The following is a 21,301-nucleotide window of genomic DNA, read 5'->3' as shown; positions in this document are numbered from 1 at the left end:
AACAAAAGTAACCATATATATGATTCTAACCTATGGGTAAAACACTCCTGAATGGCATACTAAATAACACCAATTCTACTTACCATCAGACCACCAATCAATGCCACTTACTCTGATTTAAAATGTTTTTTAAATTAAAGCACATACCGCTATATTGGGAAAGTTATTAAATGGGCATTAATTAATACCAAAGAATTTCTGCTAATTTTGCTAGGTGTGATAATGATATTATGATCATTTAAGAAATGTCCAGATTTCCTCCTCTAACATGATAGCACGAGGAGCTCTTATGCCATACTCCCCAGGAAAACTGGTGAATTTTCACCTCCCCAGGTGGAAAAGATAAACAGACAACTATATATAGGCTCTGAAAATGGTCCTGGGGGCATACAGCAAACAAAGAAACATTTATTCAAGAAAATCTACTAGAGCTCAATAAGAATAGCAAGTCTGTGGTGCTTGAACTAGAATGTGCTACCTCCCCACCACTCAGCTCAACAAGATGAAAACTCCACTCCAGACTGGTACAGCCAAGAACACAGGACTTCCTCCACCCCCAGCTTCCAGAGGGCTACCTCCCCAGGAGGGGCAGGATGACAGCATTTCTCATCCAGCTCTCCAGCTCCCAGCTGCTTGTTCTTGGGACTGAGTTCAGGGTGAGTGCAGTCAAGTGGTGGGGTTTCCTTCTTCCACCCAGTCCCTACTCACAGGATAGAGGCTCTACCCTCGGGCATGGCCATGCCTAAGAATACAGGAGCACTGACTGCCCCCATCTCATCTCATAAAGCAGTGGTTCCACACTGAGAGAGGCAAGAAGATCTGAGGCTAATGCTTGTCCCAGCTCCAAGTGCTCAGCTTTTAGAGTAGGGTAGTCACTCAGAGAGAAACGTACCATTGACCCTCCCCCCTATCCCTCAGCTCTAGAGTCTTGGCTCAAAGCTTATGCCTGGGGGGAGAAGCAGGCTGTAAAGCAGATACCCCTAGTCCCTTCCTAGAGGAACTGACTTCATTTGCAACAGAGTGTGGAAAAGTTCTAGCCTAAGTGCACTCTCAAAACCAGTGGAGGTTGTGGTGAAAGGCAAATGGGAAGAGACTGGTAGAGTCACTGGCCATACAGGCTACACCGTATGCTGGCTAATATGCCAGAGAGAACCGGAAAAAGACTGCTGGGAGCCCTCCTGGGGTCAGAATAAATCTCAAACACTACCTAAAAAAGTATCCTCTCTAACTTCTGGTTTCTGTCCAACATGTAGAGTTTGGAAGTCATCACTCCTGTTCTCACAACAAGAAAAAAGCTGAACAAACTGAAAACCAACAATTCTTATTAGATCCATCAGAGGATTGAGGTCACAGGGCAAACCGCTGCCCCAAAAACTGGAAAGAGAGGTGGATACCAAGAACCACAGCTTACCAGGAGCAAAAGCCCAGGAGTAAGCCGCTGGAGTCAGTACTAGGGAGACAAAAAAAAGGACACTACAGGAAATTTAGCATCTGACACCTACAGCTAGAGCAAACAACAAACACAGCCTAATTCCTAGGCAGCTAAACATAAAACTTCACTTTAAAGACCTAATTACTGCAATTCCTTTTACGTGATACATCACACAGAACTTTCAACAAAAAAATTACAAGGCATGCTAAACTGCAAAATACAAAGTTTAAAGAGACAAAACAAGCATCAGAACCAAACTCAGATATGTTGGAGACTTTGGAATTATCAGATTGGGAACTTAAAATAACTATGATTAATATGCTAAGGGCTCTAATGGAAAAAATGGACAACATCAACATGGGTTATTAAACAGGGAGATAAAAAACCCAAGAAAAAATCAAAAGGCAATGCTAGAAATCAAAAACACAAGAATACAAATAAAGAATGTCTTTGATGGGCTCATCAATAGACTGGAAACAGCCAAGGAAAGAATAAGTGAGCTTGAAGATACATCAACAGAAACGTCCCAAACTAGAAAGAAAAAAGAATGAAAAAAGCAGAACAGAATATCCAAGAACTGTGGTACAATTAGAAAAAGTGTAATGTACACACAATGGGAATACCAGAGAGCACAAAACAGAAGAAATATTTGAAATAATAATGGCCGATAATTTTCAAAAATTAAAGACAAATACCAAACCATTAATCCAGGAAGCTTACAAAACACCAAGCAGGATAAATACCAAAAAATATATACCTAGGCGTATCATTTTCCAACTGTAGAAAATCAAAAACAAAGAGAACATCTTGAAAGAAGTCAAACGAAAAAAAGCACCTTACCTACAGAGGAACAGGATAAGAATTATATTAGACTTCTCTTCAGAAAGCATGCAAGCAAGTAAAGTGGAGTGAAATATTTAAAGTGATGAAAGAAAAAAAAACCCACCATTCTAGAAGTCTGTATCCCAGGAAGTTATCCTTTAAAAGTCAAGGTGAAATAAGATTTTCTCAGACAAACAAACATAGAGGGAATGTATTGCCAGTGAACCTGTCTTACAAAAAATGTTCAAAGAAGTTCTTTACAGAGAAGAAAAATGATAGAGGTCAGAAACTCAGAACTACGTGAAGAAAGGAAGAGTGTTAGAGAAGGAATAAATGAAGGTAAAACAAAATCCTTTATTTTTCTTATTCTTAATTGATTTAACAGATAAAAACTTGTTCATAATAATAATGGCAATAAGGTATTCAGTGATTATAGCTTATGGATAAGGAAAATGAATGACAGCAATATTATAAAAGGCAGGAGGGAAGAATTAGAAATACTCTGTTATAAGGTATCTGCACTACCAGTGAAGAGGTATCGTGTTACTTGAAAGTAGACTTAGATTAGTTGTAAATGTATATTGAAAGTTCTAAGGCAACCACTAAAAAAATTTTAAAAGAAATATAATTGATATGCTAAAGTGGAGAGAAAATGGAATCATATAAAATGCTCAAGTAAAACTAGAGAAGGTAGAAAAAGATAAAAGACAAAAAAGAAACAAAACACAAAGGCAATAAATAGAAAATAGTTACAAATATGGTAGGCAATAAACCAATTATGTCAATAACCATTTTAAGGTGAAAGGTCTACATACACCTATTAAAAGACAGAGACTGTCAGAGGGGATAAAAAAACAAGACCCAAATATATATTGTCTACAAGAAACCCACTTTAAATATAAAGACACAGATAAAAGTAAAGAGATGAAGAAAGATATACCATGTAAACACTAATCAAAAGAAAGCTGGAGTAGCTACATGAATTTCAGACAAAGCACTTTGACAAGGAAAATTATCAGAGATAAAGAGTGACATTACATAATGATAAAGGGGTCACTTCTCCAAGAAGACATAAAAGTCCTTAATGTGTAAGCATCCAACAACAGTGTCAAAACATGAGACAAAAACTGACAGGACACAAGGAGAAACAGACGAATCCACTATTACAGCTGGAGACCCCAGCACAACCTCTATCAACGACTGACAGATCAAGCAAGCAGTAAGGAAGTAAGGATATACTTGAGCTGAACTGTACCATTAATCAACTGCATCTAATGGACATCTATGGAATCCTTGATGCAACAACAGCAGAATACACATTCTTCTCAAGCTCACATGAAACACTACCAAGATAGACCACAATATGCGCCATATAGCACACCTCAGCAAATTCAGAAGACTAGAAATAATACAAAGTATGGTCTCAGACTACAACGGAATTAAATTAGAAATCAATAACAGAAAGATAGCTGGAAAATCCCAAAATATTTGGAGATTAAACTACACACTTCTAATTAACACACAGGTCAAAGAAGCCTCAAGAAAAAACTTTAAAGTATTTTGAGGGAAATTAAAATGAATATACAACATACATATCAACATTTGTGTAGGGGGCTGGACCCTGTGGCCGAGTAATTTCGAGCACTCCGCTTTGGCAGCCCAGAGTTTCACCGGTTTGGACCCTGGGCACGGACACGGCACTACTCATCAAGCCATGCTGAGGCGGCGTCCCACACGCCACAACTAGAAGGACCCACAACTAAAAATACACAACTATGTACCGGGGCCTTTGGGGAGAAAATGGAAAAATAAAATCTTTAAAAAAACAAAACTTGTGGGATGTAGCAAAACAACGCTTAGAGGGAAACCTATAGCATTAAATGTATACACTGTATTAGGAAAGGAGAGGTGTTTCCGAGTTGGTGAGCACGTGCAGGTTCAGCAATAGTGGAGCTCGCAGAGGGCATGGGAACTCCGCGCCCCTTCCCATATACCTTGCCCTATGCATCTCTTCCATCTGTTTCTGAATTACATCATCTAATAATAAACTGGGACTCTACTAAGAAGCCAGTCACAAAAGACCACATCTTATATGATTCAATTTATAAGAAATATCCAGCATAGGTCAATCTATAGAGACAGAAGGCAGCTGCTTAGGGCTGAGGGTGATGAAGGTATTACGGTGATAGCTAAAGGGTACAGGGTTTCTTTTTGAGGTGATGAAAATGTTCTAAAAATTAATTATAGTGATGGTTACCTATATGAACCACCAACGGTTCATTATGAATTTCAATGAACTAAAAGTCATTGAATTGTAAACTTTAAATGGGACAGTTATATGGTATGTGAATTGTATCTTACGAAAGCTGTTTAATGCCACTGGCCCAGTGGTGCAGCGGTGAACTGCGCACCTTCCACTTCGGCGGCCCAGGGTTCTCTGGTTCGGATCCTGGGTGCAGACATGGCACCACTTAGCAAAAGCCATGCTGTGGCAGGTGTCCCACATATAAAGTATAGGAAGACGGGCATGAATGTCAGCTCAGGGCCAGTCTTCCTCAGCAAAAAGAGGAGGACTGGCAGTAGTTAGCTCAGGGCTAATGTTCCTCAAAAAAAAAAGCGCTGTTTAAAAAAAAGAAAAACGCCCATATTTTTAGAGAAGCAAACTTAAGTATGGCATGATATTTAGAATATGCTTTAAAATACTTAGGTAAGAGGTAAAAAAAGGGGGGTAATGGGATAGATAAAGCAAATGTGGCAAAATTTTGATCATTTTTGAATCTAGGTAATGAGTATATGGGGGTTCACTATACTATTGCCTACTTAAGCGAGTTTGAAAATTTTCTCTTAAACAAAAAAAGGCAAATAGTTCCAAAACAAAAGACAGAAATTCTACTCTAAACCAGCATCTAATTATTGGATACCTAGCTCTCTTGCCTCTGATACCTTTTAGATACTACAGTTTTCTGAGCAAACTATCACTTTGCCTGCACTATAAAGTAATTTTGCTTTAAACTAGTATTTACAAAGATGAAACTTTTAGATTTAACAAGATTTTTAAATTACTCGCATTTTACCACCTACTATTATTTTGGACCCATTTTTCCAGTCTCTTATTTCACTAAGCACTAATGTAGGCATGTGGTTCCATAAAAATTAGAGTTGAGATCAACAGTGAGGTGAATTACAGCAAAAATTTTCACCAGAAGATACCTGCTGACACAGCACCGATAATTGTCAAAATATATTCTTCCTCTCTCATAGGCTATAGGTGACTTGGAATGAGTAGTCCAAACGTTCTTAAATTTAGTACTTTCCTGAAAGACACAAGGAATTTCAGTTTAGGAAATAACGCATACGCCTCTACTGTGCAACAATTATAGGTGGATAGTTAAATTTACAGTTTTCAAAGTCATTTCACGCACGTTATTTTAAAAAATTATGTTCAATTCTTCCTTACTCTGCCCTCATGTTTTGGTGTAAGTGAGGTGACCGATTTTTAGAAAGATTATTTGCAGGAAGACATAAGAAGCTTAAAACTAAAAGCATCTGACAGTCCTATTAATAGCTATTTACTAATCCCCCCGATTCAGAGCATAGAACCCCCTGCCCAACACGTGATTTTTTAAAGAGGGTTTTCTCGCGTAGAAACTGCACCCCAGCAGGAGGCTTGACCGCCAGGCGCCCCGCTGCCCTTGGTCCCGGTCCCGGCCGGCGGGCGATCACCTGGCACACCAGCGCCCGCAGGATGCCCAGGTTCGTCCTCTGCACCACGCCTGCGTCGCGCGAGAAGAAGCCCAGCGCCCGGTGACTCAGCCGGCGGCACACGTTGGGCTTCCGGGTTGGGCCCATGGAGGCGCGGGCCAGGCGCCGGGTTGGCTGGGCCGAAGAGGGGCGCGCCCCTCACTCCCGCGCGGAGCGGCGGCCGTTACCTCGGAAACCTGGAGGCCCCCAATTCGCTGCGGGGACCAGAAAAAGCTGACACGGGGAGCCGCGCAAGGGGCGCACGGCAGCGCGGCGAGAGAAGGCAGAGCCGGCGCTGCCTCAGCACGAATAGGAAAGGAAAAGATACCAGTCCCGGCCGCCCCCTCAACCGCTCTCCGTCTCTGCACCCGACTGCGGACAGTGCGACGCCCCCGGAACGCGCGGCCTGCCGGAGCACTGCTACTGCCGGGAAATGTAGTTCCCAGTGCCCTCTGAGGGAGCTTGGCTTGTTCCCAGAACTACAATTCCCATCAGGCGGCGGGGAGCGAGCACTTGCCCCGGCCCCGCCTCCAACCCGCCGCGGCCCCGCCCCGCCCCACCCCGCCCCCTCTGGCCGCGCGGAGGATGCGTTGTCGGGCTGGCGCGCCTTTCCGGGTCTGCACGAGGTGCCCGGGGAGAACCGTGGGGGCGCTGTGCTGCGGTGTCCTGGTCTGCGTTCTCTGTGCGCGCCCTGCACTCAGGGATCCCTCTTTTGTCGCCCCACTACCCCTTCGCTCCCCCGGGCGCCGAGAGGGGCGCTGTGTCGAGTGCGGCCCCCTCAAAGCATCGTCCTGTGCTAAAGGTACGCCCCGCGACTTTCCCTTCAGTAGCACCTTGGACATTGTGGGTAAGGTTGACAGTTAAGCATTTGGGATCTCTAAACACTGTGCTTTTGTACTATGAGTTAGTGGTGGAAGACTCTGGCACTCCCGCCAAACTAGGGTTGAATTAACTCTTTCCCAGAGGACTGCCCTTCTTTGGCCTGCGAAGACTGGTTTTGCAACAATTGCTGCATTTTCCTTCCTCTCACCTCCTTTGTTTGTCTCCTTATTGGGAATAAAATATGAAATGTTTACATTCTTACTGGACTGCCTAAGATATTCCACATTGGTTCCTTTAAGTAAGAGATAACTTTGTTAACTAACCCTGCCTGTAGGGTCAAAGTTCCATCACACCACATTTTCAGTAATCAACCGCCAGATGTGTCCCGTTGCTTTGCTTCTAAGTCCCTTGAGGGTGGTGTCTTTGCATCTCCCACGTGGGCTTTGCGAGCCACTTCTTGTTCAATATGTGCTCAAAGGAGTGATTGTATCTGACTGACAAAGCAAAACGTACGATACTGGGTGAATGCATTGGGTCACAATTGAAGTGTTTAGTAAAAATATGCCATATCTTTTTTTAACCCTGCTGAATTTCCTTCAGGGCCTGGGCTTTTGCTGATTTTTCATGACTTATTTACAGCATACTGTGGAGTGCTTTGTATATTTTTAGAGAGTGCTATAATAGTTAATTTGGTAATTCATGAATGCAGCTGTCACTGAGAAAACTGGGACCCAGAAAAGATAACTGGATTTTCTTTGGCTGAAATGAAATTCAAATCATTGCTGAATTGAATTCATCATCTCTCTTTTCTTCTTCCCCTTCACACCCACTTGTTTGTCTTCCTGTGGCCTTTATCTCACCACCAAGTCACCCAAGGAGCACTCATCCTGAATGCCCTCCTTTCCCTCGCCCACAACCAAGTCCTTTTGATTCTCTTGTCCATCTCCTCTTCATATCCCCTGCATGATTAGGGCCTCACCATGTATTTTATCACATTCTGATATTAAGTAGCCTCCTTTCTGCCTTACTTAAATACTTTAAGTTCCAGCCCTCCACATGCTGCCAGAGTGATTTTTCTAAAGCAGTAATCCGTCATTTCCCTGTTCAAACCTTCCAGTGGCTCCCAGTCACCCAGAGCAGAAGTTCTCAAACCCGAGTACATACTCAGAATTCTCTATTGTTAACTTAAAATAGTTTCAGTATGTTAAATACATGCAAATATAAAATTATATATAAACTCTGTATGTTGTATCTTTTATACAACTATAGCTCCCAAACAGTTATAAGTTAAATTAAGCAAAACTATAAAAGAAATAAGTTCAAATAAATACTGATTCATTGTTACCAATGAGACTGTTTTTACTGGACCTAACACATTCTGAAAGCAAATGTTCACTGTCCTCCATGGCGTAACTTCCTTACAGAAAGGCCTGTCCATATCATCCTTGTGTTGAGAGATTGCCCAATGTCCTCACCTCTTTTCTTAGACCACAGCGAAACCATCATTTCACCAACAACATCACTTACATAAAGGAATCCCCATTTCTCATTAACCTGTGCCAATCAAAATGGTACCACTTGTTTGCCAGTGCACTCCCAAACACAAACGTGCAAACTGAAGTCTTGTGACAGTAATCGATTAAAGGTGGTCATCGAGATCACCCAGAATATCCTTTTGTTAAAATTTTTTCCTATAGATTTTTATCGAATTGAAAATAAAAAGTTTCTCTGAGAGAAATCTCATAGCCTTGAGGCTACATGTACGAATCCGTAGGGGTCTGTGGAGGTGCTTTATAGGACAAAATCTGAATTCCTGAGTGTAGTATACAGGCCATCTATTATCTGCATCTTGTCCACATTTTCAGCTTCATCTCTTTGTCCAGCCTTCACATTTGCTCTTATGCTTCTGACGTGTTGCTCACTTGCTCAAGCCAATGTGCCTTTACCTTTCAGATTTTTTTGTTGTTTGGAGCTCCTTCCTCTCCTCTTATCCATTTATCTCAAGACATCCCAGGTATCACAGCTCCACTCAGACACTTCTCCTAACCATTCCACTTTAGTTATAGCCTTGCCTCTTCAACTTGTTACTCTGCATATTGCTTGTGGCACTGTATTAGAATTGTCATTTGTCTGTCTTCCCAACATATTGTTTTTAGAGTAGTCCATTCATTCATTCAACATACATATGCATGAACCACATTTTTAGGCAGTGTACTAAGGATGCATATGTTTGTTGAATGAATGGGCTACTCTAACAATGTTTGTATAAAATCTATTATTAGCAACTAAGTACTTTTAACATAGATTCAGATTTATTCTCCCTTTATTCTTTAAGTCAGCAGGAAACTACAACATTAATAAGAAGAAATAACTTTTCAAAAACTTAAATCCTCAACAGTTCTACGTATAAGGTAGATATTTGCCATTTGTTGAAGGTAAAATGGCATGAACAGATATTCCTAGTTTAGGATTTGGAAGTGACTTCTCTTAATTTGGGACATAGAACAAACACTGATTCTTTGTTTTTTTCAGACTGTGTCTCTGTGATGTTTACAGTATAATTAACCATCTTTGCCATGATATTTTAAAGACAAGGAAGAGGAAATATAAATTCAGAAGTTAACAAAATGCTTTTTGTTCATATAGTTTGTTTAAAGAAGCATAGTATAACTGGATAAATATATAAAGCACTCAGGTTATTAAATTTGAACATTTGTTCAGAGACAAAGAAATTTGAACCAAGGCCACAAGAGGTCATTCATTCAACGTGTAATTATTTTCATGTACAATGTGCTGGCAACTCCTTTGGCATAGGGTATAACAGTGAACAGAACAGACAAGGTCTCTACATGTAGGGGGAGATAGACAATAAATACATAGATTTAAAAAATAGCATTTTAGGTAGTAATAAGTGCTGTGAAGAAGATAAAACAGGGTGATGTGCTTGGTAGAGAGTGGTTGGGTGCCCTGCGTGAGCCAGAGTGGTCACGGAAGTCCTCTCTAAAGAGTGGACTTGAGCTGAGTCCTGACTAATGAAGATGAGTCAATCTGCAAAGAACTGGGTTAAGGTAGTCAGGGTAGAAAGATGCTTGAGTGCAGGGTTCCCAAGGCAATAACAACCTTGGCTTACTCTAAAACTGTTAAAAGGCTAGTGTGGCTTTTTAGTGTGCATGAGGGAGATGACCTTGGAGAGGTAGGCTGGAACCAGGTTCTGTCAAGTGTAAGGAATTTTGGATTTTATTCTATTATGATGGGAAGCCATAGGAGGCTTTGAAGAAGGAGAGTGACATGATCTAATTTGTGTTATAAATAAGACCTTTATGGCTGTAGTTGGAGAATGTAGTATAGAAGTGCAAGAATGGAAGCAAGAAGACAGGTGGCCGTTCCATTACCTGGTTGGTCCGGATAAGAGATGATAGTATTTGAAGTGGAGTAGTAGCAGGAGAGATGGAAAGAAGTGAACAGATTCAGGATATTTTTTGGAAGTAGAGTTGACAGGACTTCTAATGTAGTGGATATTAGTGATGAAGAAAAGATTCAAGCAAAATCATGATAAAGCAGAATCAAAAATAAACATCCCCAAACTCCCCAGAACAAATGGAAAACAGGAAACTATTACTTATGTGCTGTCAATGAAACGATGCCTAGATTTTATTAAATGTACACATTAGTATTGTAGACATTAATGCTAAAGAATATTAGGATCTGTTCTGTGGCTGGGGCATGTGGGAAGAGGGAAATAAAATCAGGTCCCAGAAGTAGGCAGGGATGAGAGCATGTGGGACCATGGTAACATAATGGAAAAACCACTAGTGATGTGACATTCTCTTTAAGAGACAGTCCAGGGGGCCTGGCCCAGTGGCACAGCAGTTAAGTTCTCATGTTCCACGCTTCTCAGCGGCCCAGGGTTCGCTGGTTCGGATCCTGGGTGCGCACATGGCACCGCTTGGCAAAAGCCATGCTGTGGTAGGCGTCCCATGTATAAAGTTGAGGAAGATGGGCATAGATTTTAGCTCAGGGCCCGTCTTCCTCAGCAAAAAGAGGAGGATTGGCAGTAGTTAGCTCAGGGCTAATCTTCCTCAAAAAAAAAAAATATATATATATTGAGACAGTTGGGTGCAGCATCAGGAACGAGAGTGAAATAGACCGGTTAGCAGATAATTGTGGTAGTCCAGGTGAGAGTCACTTTTGGAAATTTATTTTGAAATTATTGAGGCTTTTGACCACAAGTTTGGTTCTTATGTTTCCCTTTCTCTGTAGATTTTAATGATATTTGTCTGAACGTGTAGTGCATTCATGCATATACAAAATCCAGAAAGATTTAGATTTAAAGGATTGATAGTAAAGTTTGCAAACTATTCCTCTTATTTAAAAAATATTTTATGTATTCAAAGAATATGTATAGATAACATAGCATAATGTATACATAATAATTATAAAATGAACACCCATATATCTATCATCAACTTTTAAAAAAACAGAACATTACCTAAAACTTTGACATCTCCTATGTGTCCCTCCTAGTTCTCAGATCCCTCTTTCCTCTTTATACAAATAAAATATTCTTAAGTTTTGAGTGTTTTTGAACACCATACAAATTGAATCCTACCATATATGTGTACTTTTCCACAACTTGCCTATTTTTTCTTCAAAGTACACTTGGCAAAGTACCTGTAGATCATACATTTATTTTTGCTACTACATTATATTTCATTGTATGAGAATTTACTACAGTTTATTTATCCATTTCCTACTGGCTGGACTTTTGTTTCTTCCAGGTTTTTTATTCCTAGAAAAGTGCTGCTATTGACATTCTTAAAACCTGGCTCCTAGTACACATGTTAAACAGTGTATTCGTTTTCTATTACTGTGTAACAAATTACCACAAACTTAGCAGCTTAAACCAACACCCACTTATTATCCCTAATTTTTTTCCTACATGAATAACCGCTTGTCCCAGAACCATTTATTGGAGGGTCCCTCGTTTCCCCAGTGCTAACTCTCTTGTATATCAAGTTTACGTTCACAGTCAGCTCTGCTTCTAGGCTCTGTTTTCTGTTCCATTGTTCTATTTTTCTAACCCTGGGCTGATACCTGACCACTTTTATAGTAAGGTTTGAGAGCTGGTACGGCAAGTCCTCTGCCTTATTGCTTTTCTTCAGAAGTATTTTATTTCTTTTTTGAGGTTTGCAAATTATCCTATCTGTGAGGATAATATATCTCTCCATTTATTGAGATCTTTAGTGTCTTTTAACAAAATTTTATCATTTTTTCTTTAAGGGATTTGCGTATTTTGCAACTTCCTTAGTACATTGTAGTTTGGGTCAGTGTTGTAAATGATATATTTTTAAATTAGATTTTCTAACTATATTTTTGCTAGTATATAAAAATGCAGTTGTATTTTTGTATAATGATCTTTTATTTAGCAACCTTGCCAAAGTTTATCTTTAATAATAATATTTTTCATTTGTAGGGTTTGGGGGATTTTTCTATTTATATGATCATGTCCTCAGGAAACTGACAGTTTGTTATTTCCTTCTCAACTCTTTTACTTTTTATTTCTCTTTCTTTTCTTACTTTGCTGGTCAGGACCTCCAGTAGAGTGTTGCATAGAACCAGTGATAGTGGACATCTTTGTCTTGTTCATGTTTGTAAATGGAATACTTCTAATATTTCACTATTAAAGATGACATTGTAGGTTTTTGTTAGCTACCCTTTATCAGGTTAATGAAATTCTCTTCCATTTCATATTTGCTAAAAGTCTTGTGTATTTGATTTTTAATCATGAATGGGTGTTGAATTCAGCTACTTTCTCTGTATCTGCTGAGATGATCGTATAATTGTTTTCCTTTACACTAATAATGTGGTGAATTACATAAATATATTTTCTAATGTTAAACCAAACTTGAGTTTCTTTAGATAAGTTTTTGTGATGTGTTTGTTTTTCAAACACTGGAGGATTTGGGCAGCTGCTCACTTCGGTTCTCAGCTTTCTAGACTTTTGCTAGCTTTTGGTCTCCAAGGATTTCTCTTTCTTTCTTGCTAGCTCGGTGATGTATTAAACAAGATATATTATTTTAATGTATGTATCTAGCCTTTTGGGCGTGTTTTATAGCAGAAAGGTTTTTGAGGTGTCAGACTGACCAGATTACCAGAACTAGAATTCCACGTTCTCATATTTTTAGCGTAAAAGCTTCCGTTAATGTAAGATATAATTACTTACCACCATTTTTGTCTTTTCTTCTTGTCTCTATGCACAACCATTCCTCTCCATGCTGAAAACAAGGAAGCAGCATTGTGTAGTAAAAACAGCAGCACACCAGGAGTCAAAAGGCACAAGTTGTAGTACCAGCACCACCACTTAGTGAGATGTTGACCAAGACACTTATTCTCTCTGAGTTTCATTTAATCATCTGCTAAGTGGAAACACTCAAGGTTGAAGTGAGACTCACATAAGTTTATAAATGTGAACATGTTATCATAGGGGAAAGGATAAGAAGCAATGATGTCGAGTACATTCTCTGTTAGGAAAATATAACAGAAACAGGGAGTCTAATTAGGGAGGGGAGAGGGTTGATTAGGTAGCACAGGGGATTTTTTTAGGGTGGTGAAACTATTTCATATGATATTAGAATGGTGGGTACATGACACCATGCATTTGTTAAAACCCGTAGAGGTTTACAGCACAAAGAGTAAACCTTAATGTATGCAAAATTTTAGAAACAGTTTAGGGGGAGTGGGGATTCTAGGACGGAATGCAGATTGTGACAAAGGAATCTAACTGTATTACAAATGTATGCAATAACTTCACTGAAAGGGGCCATGGAAAATTTGCTGACTGAAATAACTGAAAATGAGACTATAAGACTGAAGGTAGGGGCCGGCTCCGTGGCCGAGTGGTTAAGTTCGCGCCCTCCGCTGCGGCAGCCCAGGGTTCAGATCCTGGGCACGGACATGGCACCGCTCATCAGGCCACGTTGAGGCGGTGTCCCACATCCCACAACTAGAAGGACGTGCAACTAAGATATACAACTGTGTACAGGGGGGGTTTGGCGAGATAAAGCAGAAAAAAAAAAAGATTGGCAACAGTTTTTAGCCCAGGTGCCAATCTTTGGAAAAAAAAAAGACTGAAGGTAATACAAACTGTGCATAAGCACTGTACTCTGGTTGATAAAGTTTCTCCTGGAAGTATGGGTTAACAATTATGAAACCACTATGTATGTGTACTGGAATTGAACAATTAGTAACTGGATGGTGGATAATGGGAACCAGGTTTCTTATTGTTGGAGTGGGAAGCAAGCAAGAGGGGAAGGCTAGAATGATCCATGTGGTAATGGATTAGAGTTGGAGACATTAGTATAAACTCTAGTTTATCTTACTATAGATACTGATGTACACATATAGAAACATTTATAGATAAAGATTTGTGTATATACATGGTTTAATATACACACATATATTTCCTTGCTTTGTCATTGACAAGGCCTAGAAGCAAGGACAGCCTAGCAAGGAGCACACCCAGTGCCCAGACCATTCTCCAGTAAAAGTAACAAACACTCTCTGGAGAAATGGCTGATTCTAGGACTGGGTCAAGGAAATACAAGAAGAGCCTGCAACATCTTGTAATGCCAGAAAGTAAGGAAGTGCTCAAAAAAAAACAATGTCAAAAGCATATAGGAGCCAACTGAAAGTGCTCTTAATAGCCAAAGCAGGAATAGTTTGAGCAACAAAATAAATAAAGTGGTACTGAGTTATAATCAAAACTTTAAAAACAAGTATCTGTAAGTCCATGCTGATATAAACAAATGATTGAATAAATAAATCAATGGGGGAGAAGAGATACATCTCCCATGCAGAAGAATTCCAAATAATTTATGAAGACACTCTGCCGTTAAAGAGATGGAGCATAACTCACCACTCCTTAAGTGTAGGCTGCACATAGTGACTTCCTTCTGAAGAAGGAAGGTATGGAAAAGAAGGGAAATAACTTTACAATGGAGAAACCTGTCCATCACTACCTCAGCCAAGTAATCAAGGTTAACATCAATGGTGATAAGTTATGTTCATATTGTATACCCTTGATATGATGTGGTAAGAATGGCATTCTACCTGTGGTTTTCCTCCCTAAAACCCATATCCTAGTCTAATCATGAAAACAAAATCTGATAAATATTTATTAAGGGGCATTCTACAAGATACCCAATTAGTACTCTTCAAGACTGTCAAGGTCTTCAAAAACAGAGAAAGTCTGAGAAACTGTTAGAGCTGGAGAAGAGCCTAAAGAGACTTGATGATTAAATATGATGTGGTCCCCTAGATGGAATCCTGGAAGAGAACAAGTACATTAGGTAAAAACAAAGGAAATCTAAATGCAGTATGGACTTAAGTTTATAATACAATGTGTCACTTAACAATGGGAGTACGTTCTGTGAAATGTGTCATTAGGAGATTTCATCATTGTGCGAACATCATAGAGTGTACTTACACAAACCTAGATGGTATAGCCTACCACACACCCAGGCTATATGGTACTGATCTTATGGAACCACTGTCATATACACAGTCTATCAACTGAAACATCTTTATGGGGCACGTGACTGTAATCTATTAATATTGGCTTATTAATTGTAAAATACTACACCATACTAATGTAAGATTGCAATAATGGAGGAAACTGTCAGACATATGGGAATTGTGTACTTTCTGTGACTTTTCTGTAAATCTAAAACTGTTCTAAAATTTAAAAAATGCACAGGAATATGGTAGACACCACTGGATAGAGGCAGCCTAGCTTTAGTGGTTAAGAAGATGAACTCAGTTATTACCAGCCTGTCTGGGTTCAGATCTCAGCCTCATTACTTGTTAGCTGTGTGAACCTGGTTGCCCTAAGTAACTAGAATCATTTAACCTCTCTGTGACTCAATATACTTATCTGTTAAGTGGGTTCTTGGGAAGACTAAATGAGTTAATGTATATAAAGCACTTAGAGTAATGTCTGGAACATAGCCAGCACTATATATAATTTCTTGATTCTATTTATCATTACTGCTTTGCTTTTCTCTGTAGTTTTGGGGATCTCTGTAGTTATAGCTGAATTTCACTAAACCTCTCTTCTCCTTCAGCATACTGATTTTTAGCTTGGCAATCCAACAAAATAGTGTCCATAATGCTTTGTTCATAAGGGGAAAGTCATTAAGATTGTAAAGATTTAAGAGAGAGCAGGATCAGAACTTGAGGATTCCCAGGCTGGGTTTTATGCTGCATATGTAGTATTGACTGAGCGAGCAGAAGCCACAAAGCCTGACTGGATCTACTTTTTATGGGCATAGACATGTCACACATAGGAATTCTGAAGTTAACTTTATTTGGTTTTAAGTAGATTCCTAATTAAAATACCCACTTCCTTTGTTAAACTGATGTTCTTTTAGGACAAAGCACTGCCTACAGTGAAAACCCATCAGATTTAGGGTTCAGCATCTAAAATTTTCTTGATATTTGATACAAAATGGAGTGTATTATAGAAACATATGCTGTAGGCCTTTTACTTTTCTGCCTAAAATACATCCCAACTCTTTAGAAAACTCTGTATAGATCAGCAGCTAAGGTATAGTAGTGTCCTGAGTAGAGCGTAGAATTTCGATTCAGGAGGCCTGCTTGGAGTATGGGCTCTTGTAGCTGTGTAATCCTGATCAAGGTGACTCATGTAACCTGTTTGAGTCTCTTCTCCCACATTTGTGAAATCGCGGTAACAAAAATACCTGTCCTGCCTCCCTGCCTCGCTTATGAGATTGTTGTAAGAATTAGGTATGAAAATGAATATGAGAGGTTTTTATAAGTTGTTAAAACCTATACAGATATTATTGCTACAGTAATTCCAGGTTTTCAACCAGAGTAAACTCTAATGAAGGTTTATAGTCATGTTAAGTGTTGCAGTCACCTGCACCCCTTTATTTATTATGTAATAAGGTGAAATCATTTGAATCTAAAATGCTTTTGATGGTATATTTTCTCACAGGATTTCAGTTTTTATGATTTTTTCTTTGAAGTAACAAAGGAGGGCATTGTTTTTATCTGGAATCATCCCTTTCTGGTGGCAGTTTGAGGAAATGGTTTCCAAACTCTTCACTGAAATTAGCTATATAGAGAACACAAAAGTGTATCCCTGTGATTTGGGAAGTTTCCTTCAGACAGACCCTCTTGTCCTGGCGTGGAGCTGACCAGCAGAGGGTGCACGAGCTTTCCAGGAGCTAGGCTGGGCAGACCTGACTGGTGCCATCTGTGTTTGCTGCCTGATGATTAACAAGTACTATAAATGAAAAGGTTCTGGCACGTCAGAAACAGTTACCAAATGGAACAAGAGAGCAGCCATAATGTCAAACAGCAATGTAGCAAGTACCCGCTGTAGTTGGTGAATAGGAAGTTTCTGGATAACTGGAATTTGATATTCTGGCATTGATTATTTGTCTGTCTTCCACCTCTTCCTGCTGCTCTTTGCCTTTTCCAATAATTTCTTTGTCTTTCAGGATTCTTTTCCCCAGCTTCTCGGCACCTGCAGTTGTTTGCCTTACTTGGTCTAACAATTGAGGTCTTTTAAAAGCAGCCAGTGGACTTCTTTGGCCCAAAGGTATTTGGGTCCTGAATCCAACCAGCCACAGCACACTGTCTGGGTCCCATTAACCAGGCTCTTACAGATTCCATAGTATCTTTTCCTCCATGTAAATGAGTGAACACCAGAAAAGTTTTGAAACCTTTCTAGTGTTAATGTCAGTGCTGCTCATACCATCTTTTCTTCCCTTTCTTCCCAAGCATGGATCCTCTTCCCATGAATATTATATAGAATTTTAATACTTAGTGATTTAAACCTGGTGGTCTAATGGTTAAAATTTGATGTTCTCACCCCTACGGCCTAGGTTCGTTTCCTGCTCAGGAAACCACACTACTGTCTGTCAGTTATCGTACTGTGGTGGCTGGGCTACAATGTTGCTATGATGCTGAAAGCTATGCCACCAGCAGTTCAAATACCAGCAGGTCACCCATGGTGGACAGATTTCAGTGGAGATTCCAGACTAGGAAGAAGGACCTGGCCGCCCATTTCCAAAAGAAAAAATTGGCCCTATGAAAACCCTATGAATAACAGCAGAGCATTGTCTGATATAGCGCTGGAAGGTGAGAGGATGGTCCAGAAAGACTGGGCAGAGTTCTGCTCTGCTGTACACAGGGTCATTAGGAGTCGGAGTCAACTCCATGGCAGTAACAGGAAAGTGATTTTTAAAATATTTTTATTTTTTCTGCTTATAAAAGTAATTTGAGTTTACTCAAAAAGAAAGAGACAAGAACATTTTGAGATGTAGTAAGAAGAAAATATAAGGATCTCCTTGAGCCTTTCAATGAAAGACAGCTATTGTAAATTTTTCCAGACTTTGTACACGCTTAGGTATATTTGTTGGTATAAATATTAATTTTTAAAAGTGAGATAATACTGTAGGTACTCTTTTGTGCCTGTCTATTTTTCCCTACCTAATAAATCATGGACTCCTTTTCATATCAATAAATTTAGGGTTTTAGCAACATTTTAATAGCTACATAATTTTCCTTTATATGGATGTACAATAATTAGTCCTCTAAAGATGAGTATTTAGATTGTTTGCAGTTTTTCCACATGATGTACAAACAATGCTGTAACAAATCCTTAATATATTCTTCTGGTTATATTTTTAGGATATATTTCTATAAATGGAATTTCTATCATTTTTTTTCTTTAAAAATTTTCATATATATTGCCACAGTTCCCTCAGGAAAGGCCTCTCAGTGCAGTGTCCCCGAAGAGTGTGTGAGGATGCTTGTTCCTGCACACCACTGATCACATTTCACTTTTGCCACAATTGTAAGCCATTGCACTATTTTTGAAAAATTGGTGGACTTTCCATGTCACCACACGAAATTAATGTAAGGCAATGGTTCTCAAGCTTTTTGGTCTTAGGAACCCTTGACACTCTGAAAAGGTATAGAGGCCCCCAAAAGCTTTTGATTATGGATCATAGTTGTCAATATTTACTGTATTGGAAATTAAACCTAAGAAAAATTTAAATATTTATTGAAGTCACTTAAAAATAATAAGAAGAAACCCATTGCATATTAGCATGAATACCATTTTTATAAAACATATTTTCCAAAGGAAAAAAATTAGAAGAGTAGCATAGTTTTACATTTTTGCAGATCTCCTTAATATCTGGCTTAAGAGAAGATGGCTGGATTCTTCTATTTGCTTCTGCATTAAGTCTGTTATGATATGTTGTTCCAGTTAATATATATGAAGAAAATCTGATCTCACACAGATATATAAGTAGACAGAGAGGAGAGGAGCACTTTCATAGTCTCTTCAGATGAGTGTGAATATTCTCCTTTGATACTACACCACATCCCGATAAGTGGTAGTTTCTTAAAGGTTAATTGCAATATAATGTTTGAAACCACATGAGTGAACTTTTCATACTCTATTATATGAAAATCCACTGGTCTGTCTTGCACTGTGAATGAATCTTTTACCCATGCATGATTTTGTGGTATTTTGTGTTGGTTATCTGGAAAATATTGGGTCACTGATTTGTGCAGGTCTTCCAAATGTTGACATGTTTCATTATACAATATCAAAAGTATCCTATTCTCATCAGAACAGTGTCAAATGTCGGAAAGCTGTTAAGCAGACAGTGGTGGACACAGGTTTTCCAGAATTCTAATTTTTTGCTTAAAAGCTTGAATTTTATCAGTGACAACAAATGTTATCAGTTTTCCTGACAGGTTTTGTTTGTTTTTGAGAAAATGCCAAAGTAAAAATGGTGTTCCATGAAAACAACTTTTATTGCTTCATCCAGGATATGCATAAGTGAAACTGGCTTTTTCTTTTTTTTTTTCTGTGAATGCATGGTTGGTGAAGAAGATGATGACCTTCAGTCTAGTTTGGTGTCACTGCCTTGATTCAGACTAAGGTGCCAGTAATTTTATCCACCCTTACCTGTGCAGCATTGGTACAGATGTCACCATAGTAAAAAAGGCAAATAACGTGTTGATATTATAATGAAAATAATTCTGACCTTTTACAGACCTCCTTAAAATGTCTTGGGGGCTCTTAGGGATCCCTGCACCACACTCTGAGAACCTCTAGTCTAAGGAAATCATAGGAACACATTCTCTTACCAAAGACTGGTTTAGGAATAGTTCATGACCCAATTCTGGCCAGTGAAATCTGAGAGCAAGTCTACTGAAGAGCTTGTGAGAAAGTTTCCTCATCCCTAAAAAGAGACGTAAGGAAGAGAGGGTGCTTTTCTTCCTCTGGTTGTTGCCATGTCAATGTGATGCCTGGACCTGCTGCAGCCATTTCGTAACTGGCAAAGGGAACTAGCCTTAGGGAGAAGGTAATGCTGTGAAGAGCAAGATGGAGAAATGGCAGGAACCTGGGTCCTAGATGATATTATAGAACTGCAGATGAAACCATACCTGGAACTTGCCCAACCTCTGGATTTGCAGTGATGAGAGATATTTTTCCCTTCTTATTTAAGACAGGTTGAATAGGGTCTTGTGCTACTTGCAGTCAAAAGCATCCCCCAAAACATTTATTATTAGTGTGATAAACATTTTTAAATGTTCAGTGGCCATTTGCATTTCTTTTGTGAATGCTTGTTGATGGCATTAGCACATTTTCTACTGAGGTCATTTCTAATTATTTTCTTAGCATTCCTTATGTATTAATAATATTAACACATTGTACTATTTTTCAGGTATCTCCACCAGTGTCTTTTATAGTGTATCTTCCCGTACATTTTTAGACGCAACCTATTAGTCTTTTCCTTTCTCTTTATACTTTATGGCTTTGGTATTATCGTGTTCAAAAGAGTCTTTTCTACCCAACTTTTTAATAAATATTCACCTATATTTTTTCTAGGCCTATTAGGAAGCATTTATTTACATTAAAAAAGTTTAATTCATCTGGAATTTATTTTGGCGTTAGATATAGAGTAGGAATATAACTATTTTTTCCAAATAGGTAGCCCATTTTCTTAATACAGTTCTTTGAATAGTCCAGTCTTAACCCATTGATTTGAAATACTAACTTCATTACAGATGGAATTCTTATATAAATTTTAACTAGTCTCTGGACTTTCTATTCTGTTCCACTGCTTTGGCTATATATCCTGGCACTATAGACATAGCCAGGGTGTGCTTGCTTTGTAGAGTATTGTAATGTCTGGAAGGGCAAGCACACCCCCAGCACCCATAACCCTACCCTACTACAACCATCATCGCTCATTTCTCCTCCAGTGTTTTCCTGGCACTTCCTGCATGTTTATTGAACAGATGAACTTTTAAATTATTTGTTCAAGTTCCCCAAAAACATTTTTGGAATTTTGATTGGAATTATTTTAATTTTATAGATGATTTTGGCGAGATTTTACATTTTTACAATATTGAAACTTCAGCTCCAGAAAC

General features: G+C 39.0%; 2 protein-coding genes across 13 annotated transcripts in view; one reads left to right on the top strand and one right to left on the bottom strand.

Annotated features, from left to right (window-relative positions):
* DCAF17 (DDB1 and CUL4 associated factor 17) overlaps positions 1-6,558 on the bottom strand; it is a 38,581-nt gene extending 32,023 nt beyond the window's left edge. Inside the window, exons 1-2 of one of the 2 annotated variants that reach the window (XM_001494777.5) lie at positions 5,978-6,558; positions 5,465-5,568 (exon numbers count right to left, since the gene is read on the bottom strand). In XM_001494777.5, coding sequence (XP_001494827.1) covers positions 5,465-5,568; positions 5,978-6,103 — 230 coding nt within the window. In that variant the 5' untranslated portion in view covers positions 6,104-6,558. The remainder of the gene's footprint in view (positions 1-5,464; positions 5,569-5,977) is intronic. The other variant, XM_014732533.3, reaches the window with a different exon arrangement.
* The window catches only part of METTL8 (methyltransferase 8, tRNA N3-cytidine), a 194,592-nt gene continuing 179,799 nt past the window's right edge, over positions 6,509-21,301 (top strand). For 4 of the 11 annotated variants that reach the window (XR_011428264.1, XM_070241212.1, XM_014732532.3 and 1 more), the window contains exon 1: positions 6,544-6,797. Coding sequence is in view for 4 of the 11 variants with exons in the window: in XM_001917305.6 (XP_001917340.5) it covers positions 6,581-6,797 (217 nt within the window). In the remaining 7 variants the exon portion in view is untranslated. Of the gene's footprint in view, positions 6,798-21,301 lie in introns of all 11 variants that reach the window. The other 7 variants (XR_011428263.1, XM_070241210.1, XM_070241209.1 and 4 more) reach the window with 4 other exon arrangements.

Source organism: Equus caballus, chromosome 18 (genome assembly GCF_041296265.1).
Source record: "Equus caballus isolate H_3958 breed thoroughbred chromosome 18, TB-T2T, whole genome shotgun sequence".
NCBI lineage: Eukaryota > Metazoa > Chordata > Mammalia > Perissodactyla > Equidae > Equus > Equus caballus.
This window is presented reverse-complemented; position numbering and strand designations above follow the sequence as displayed.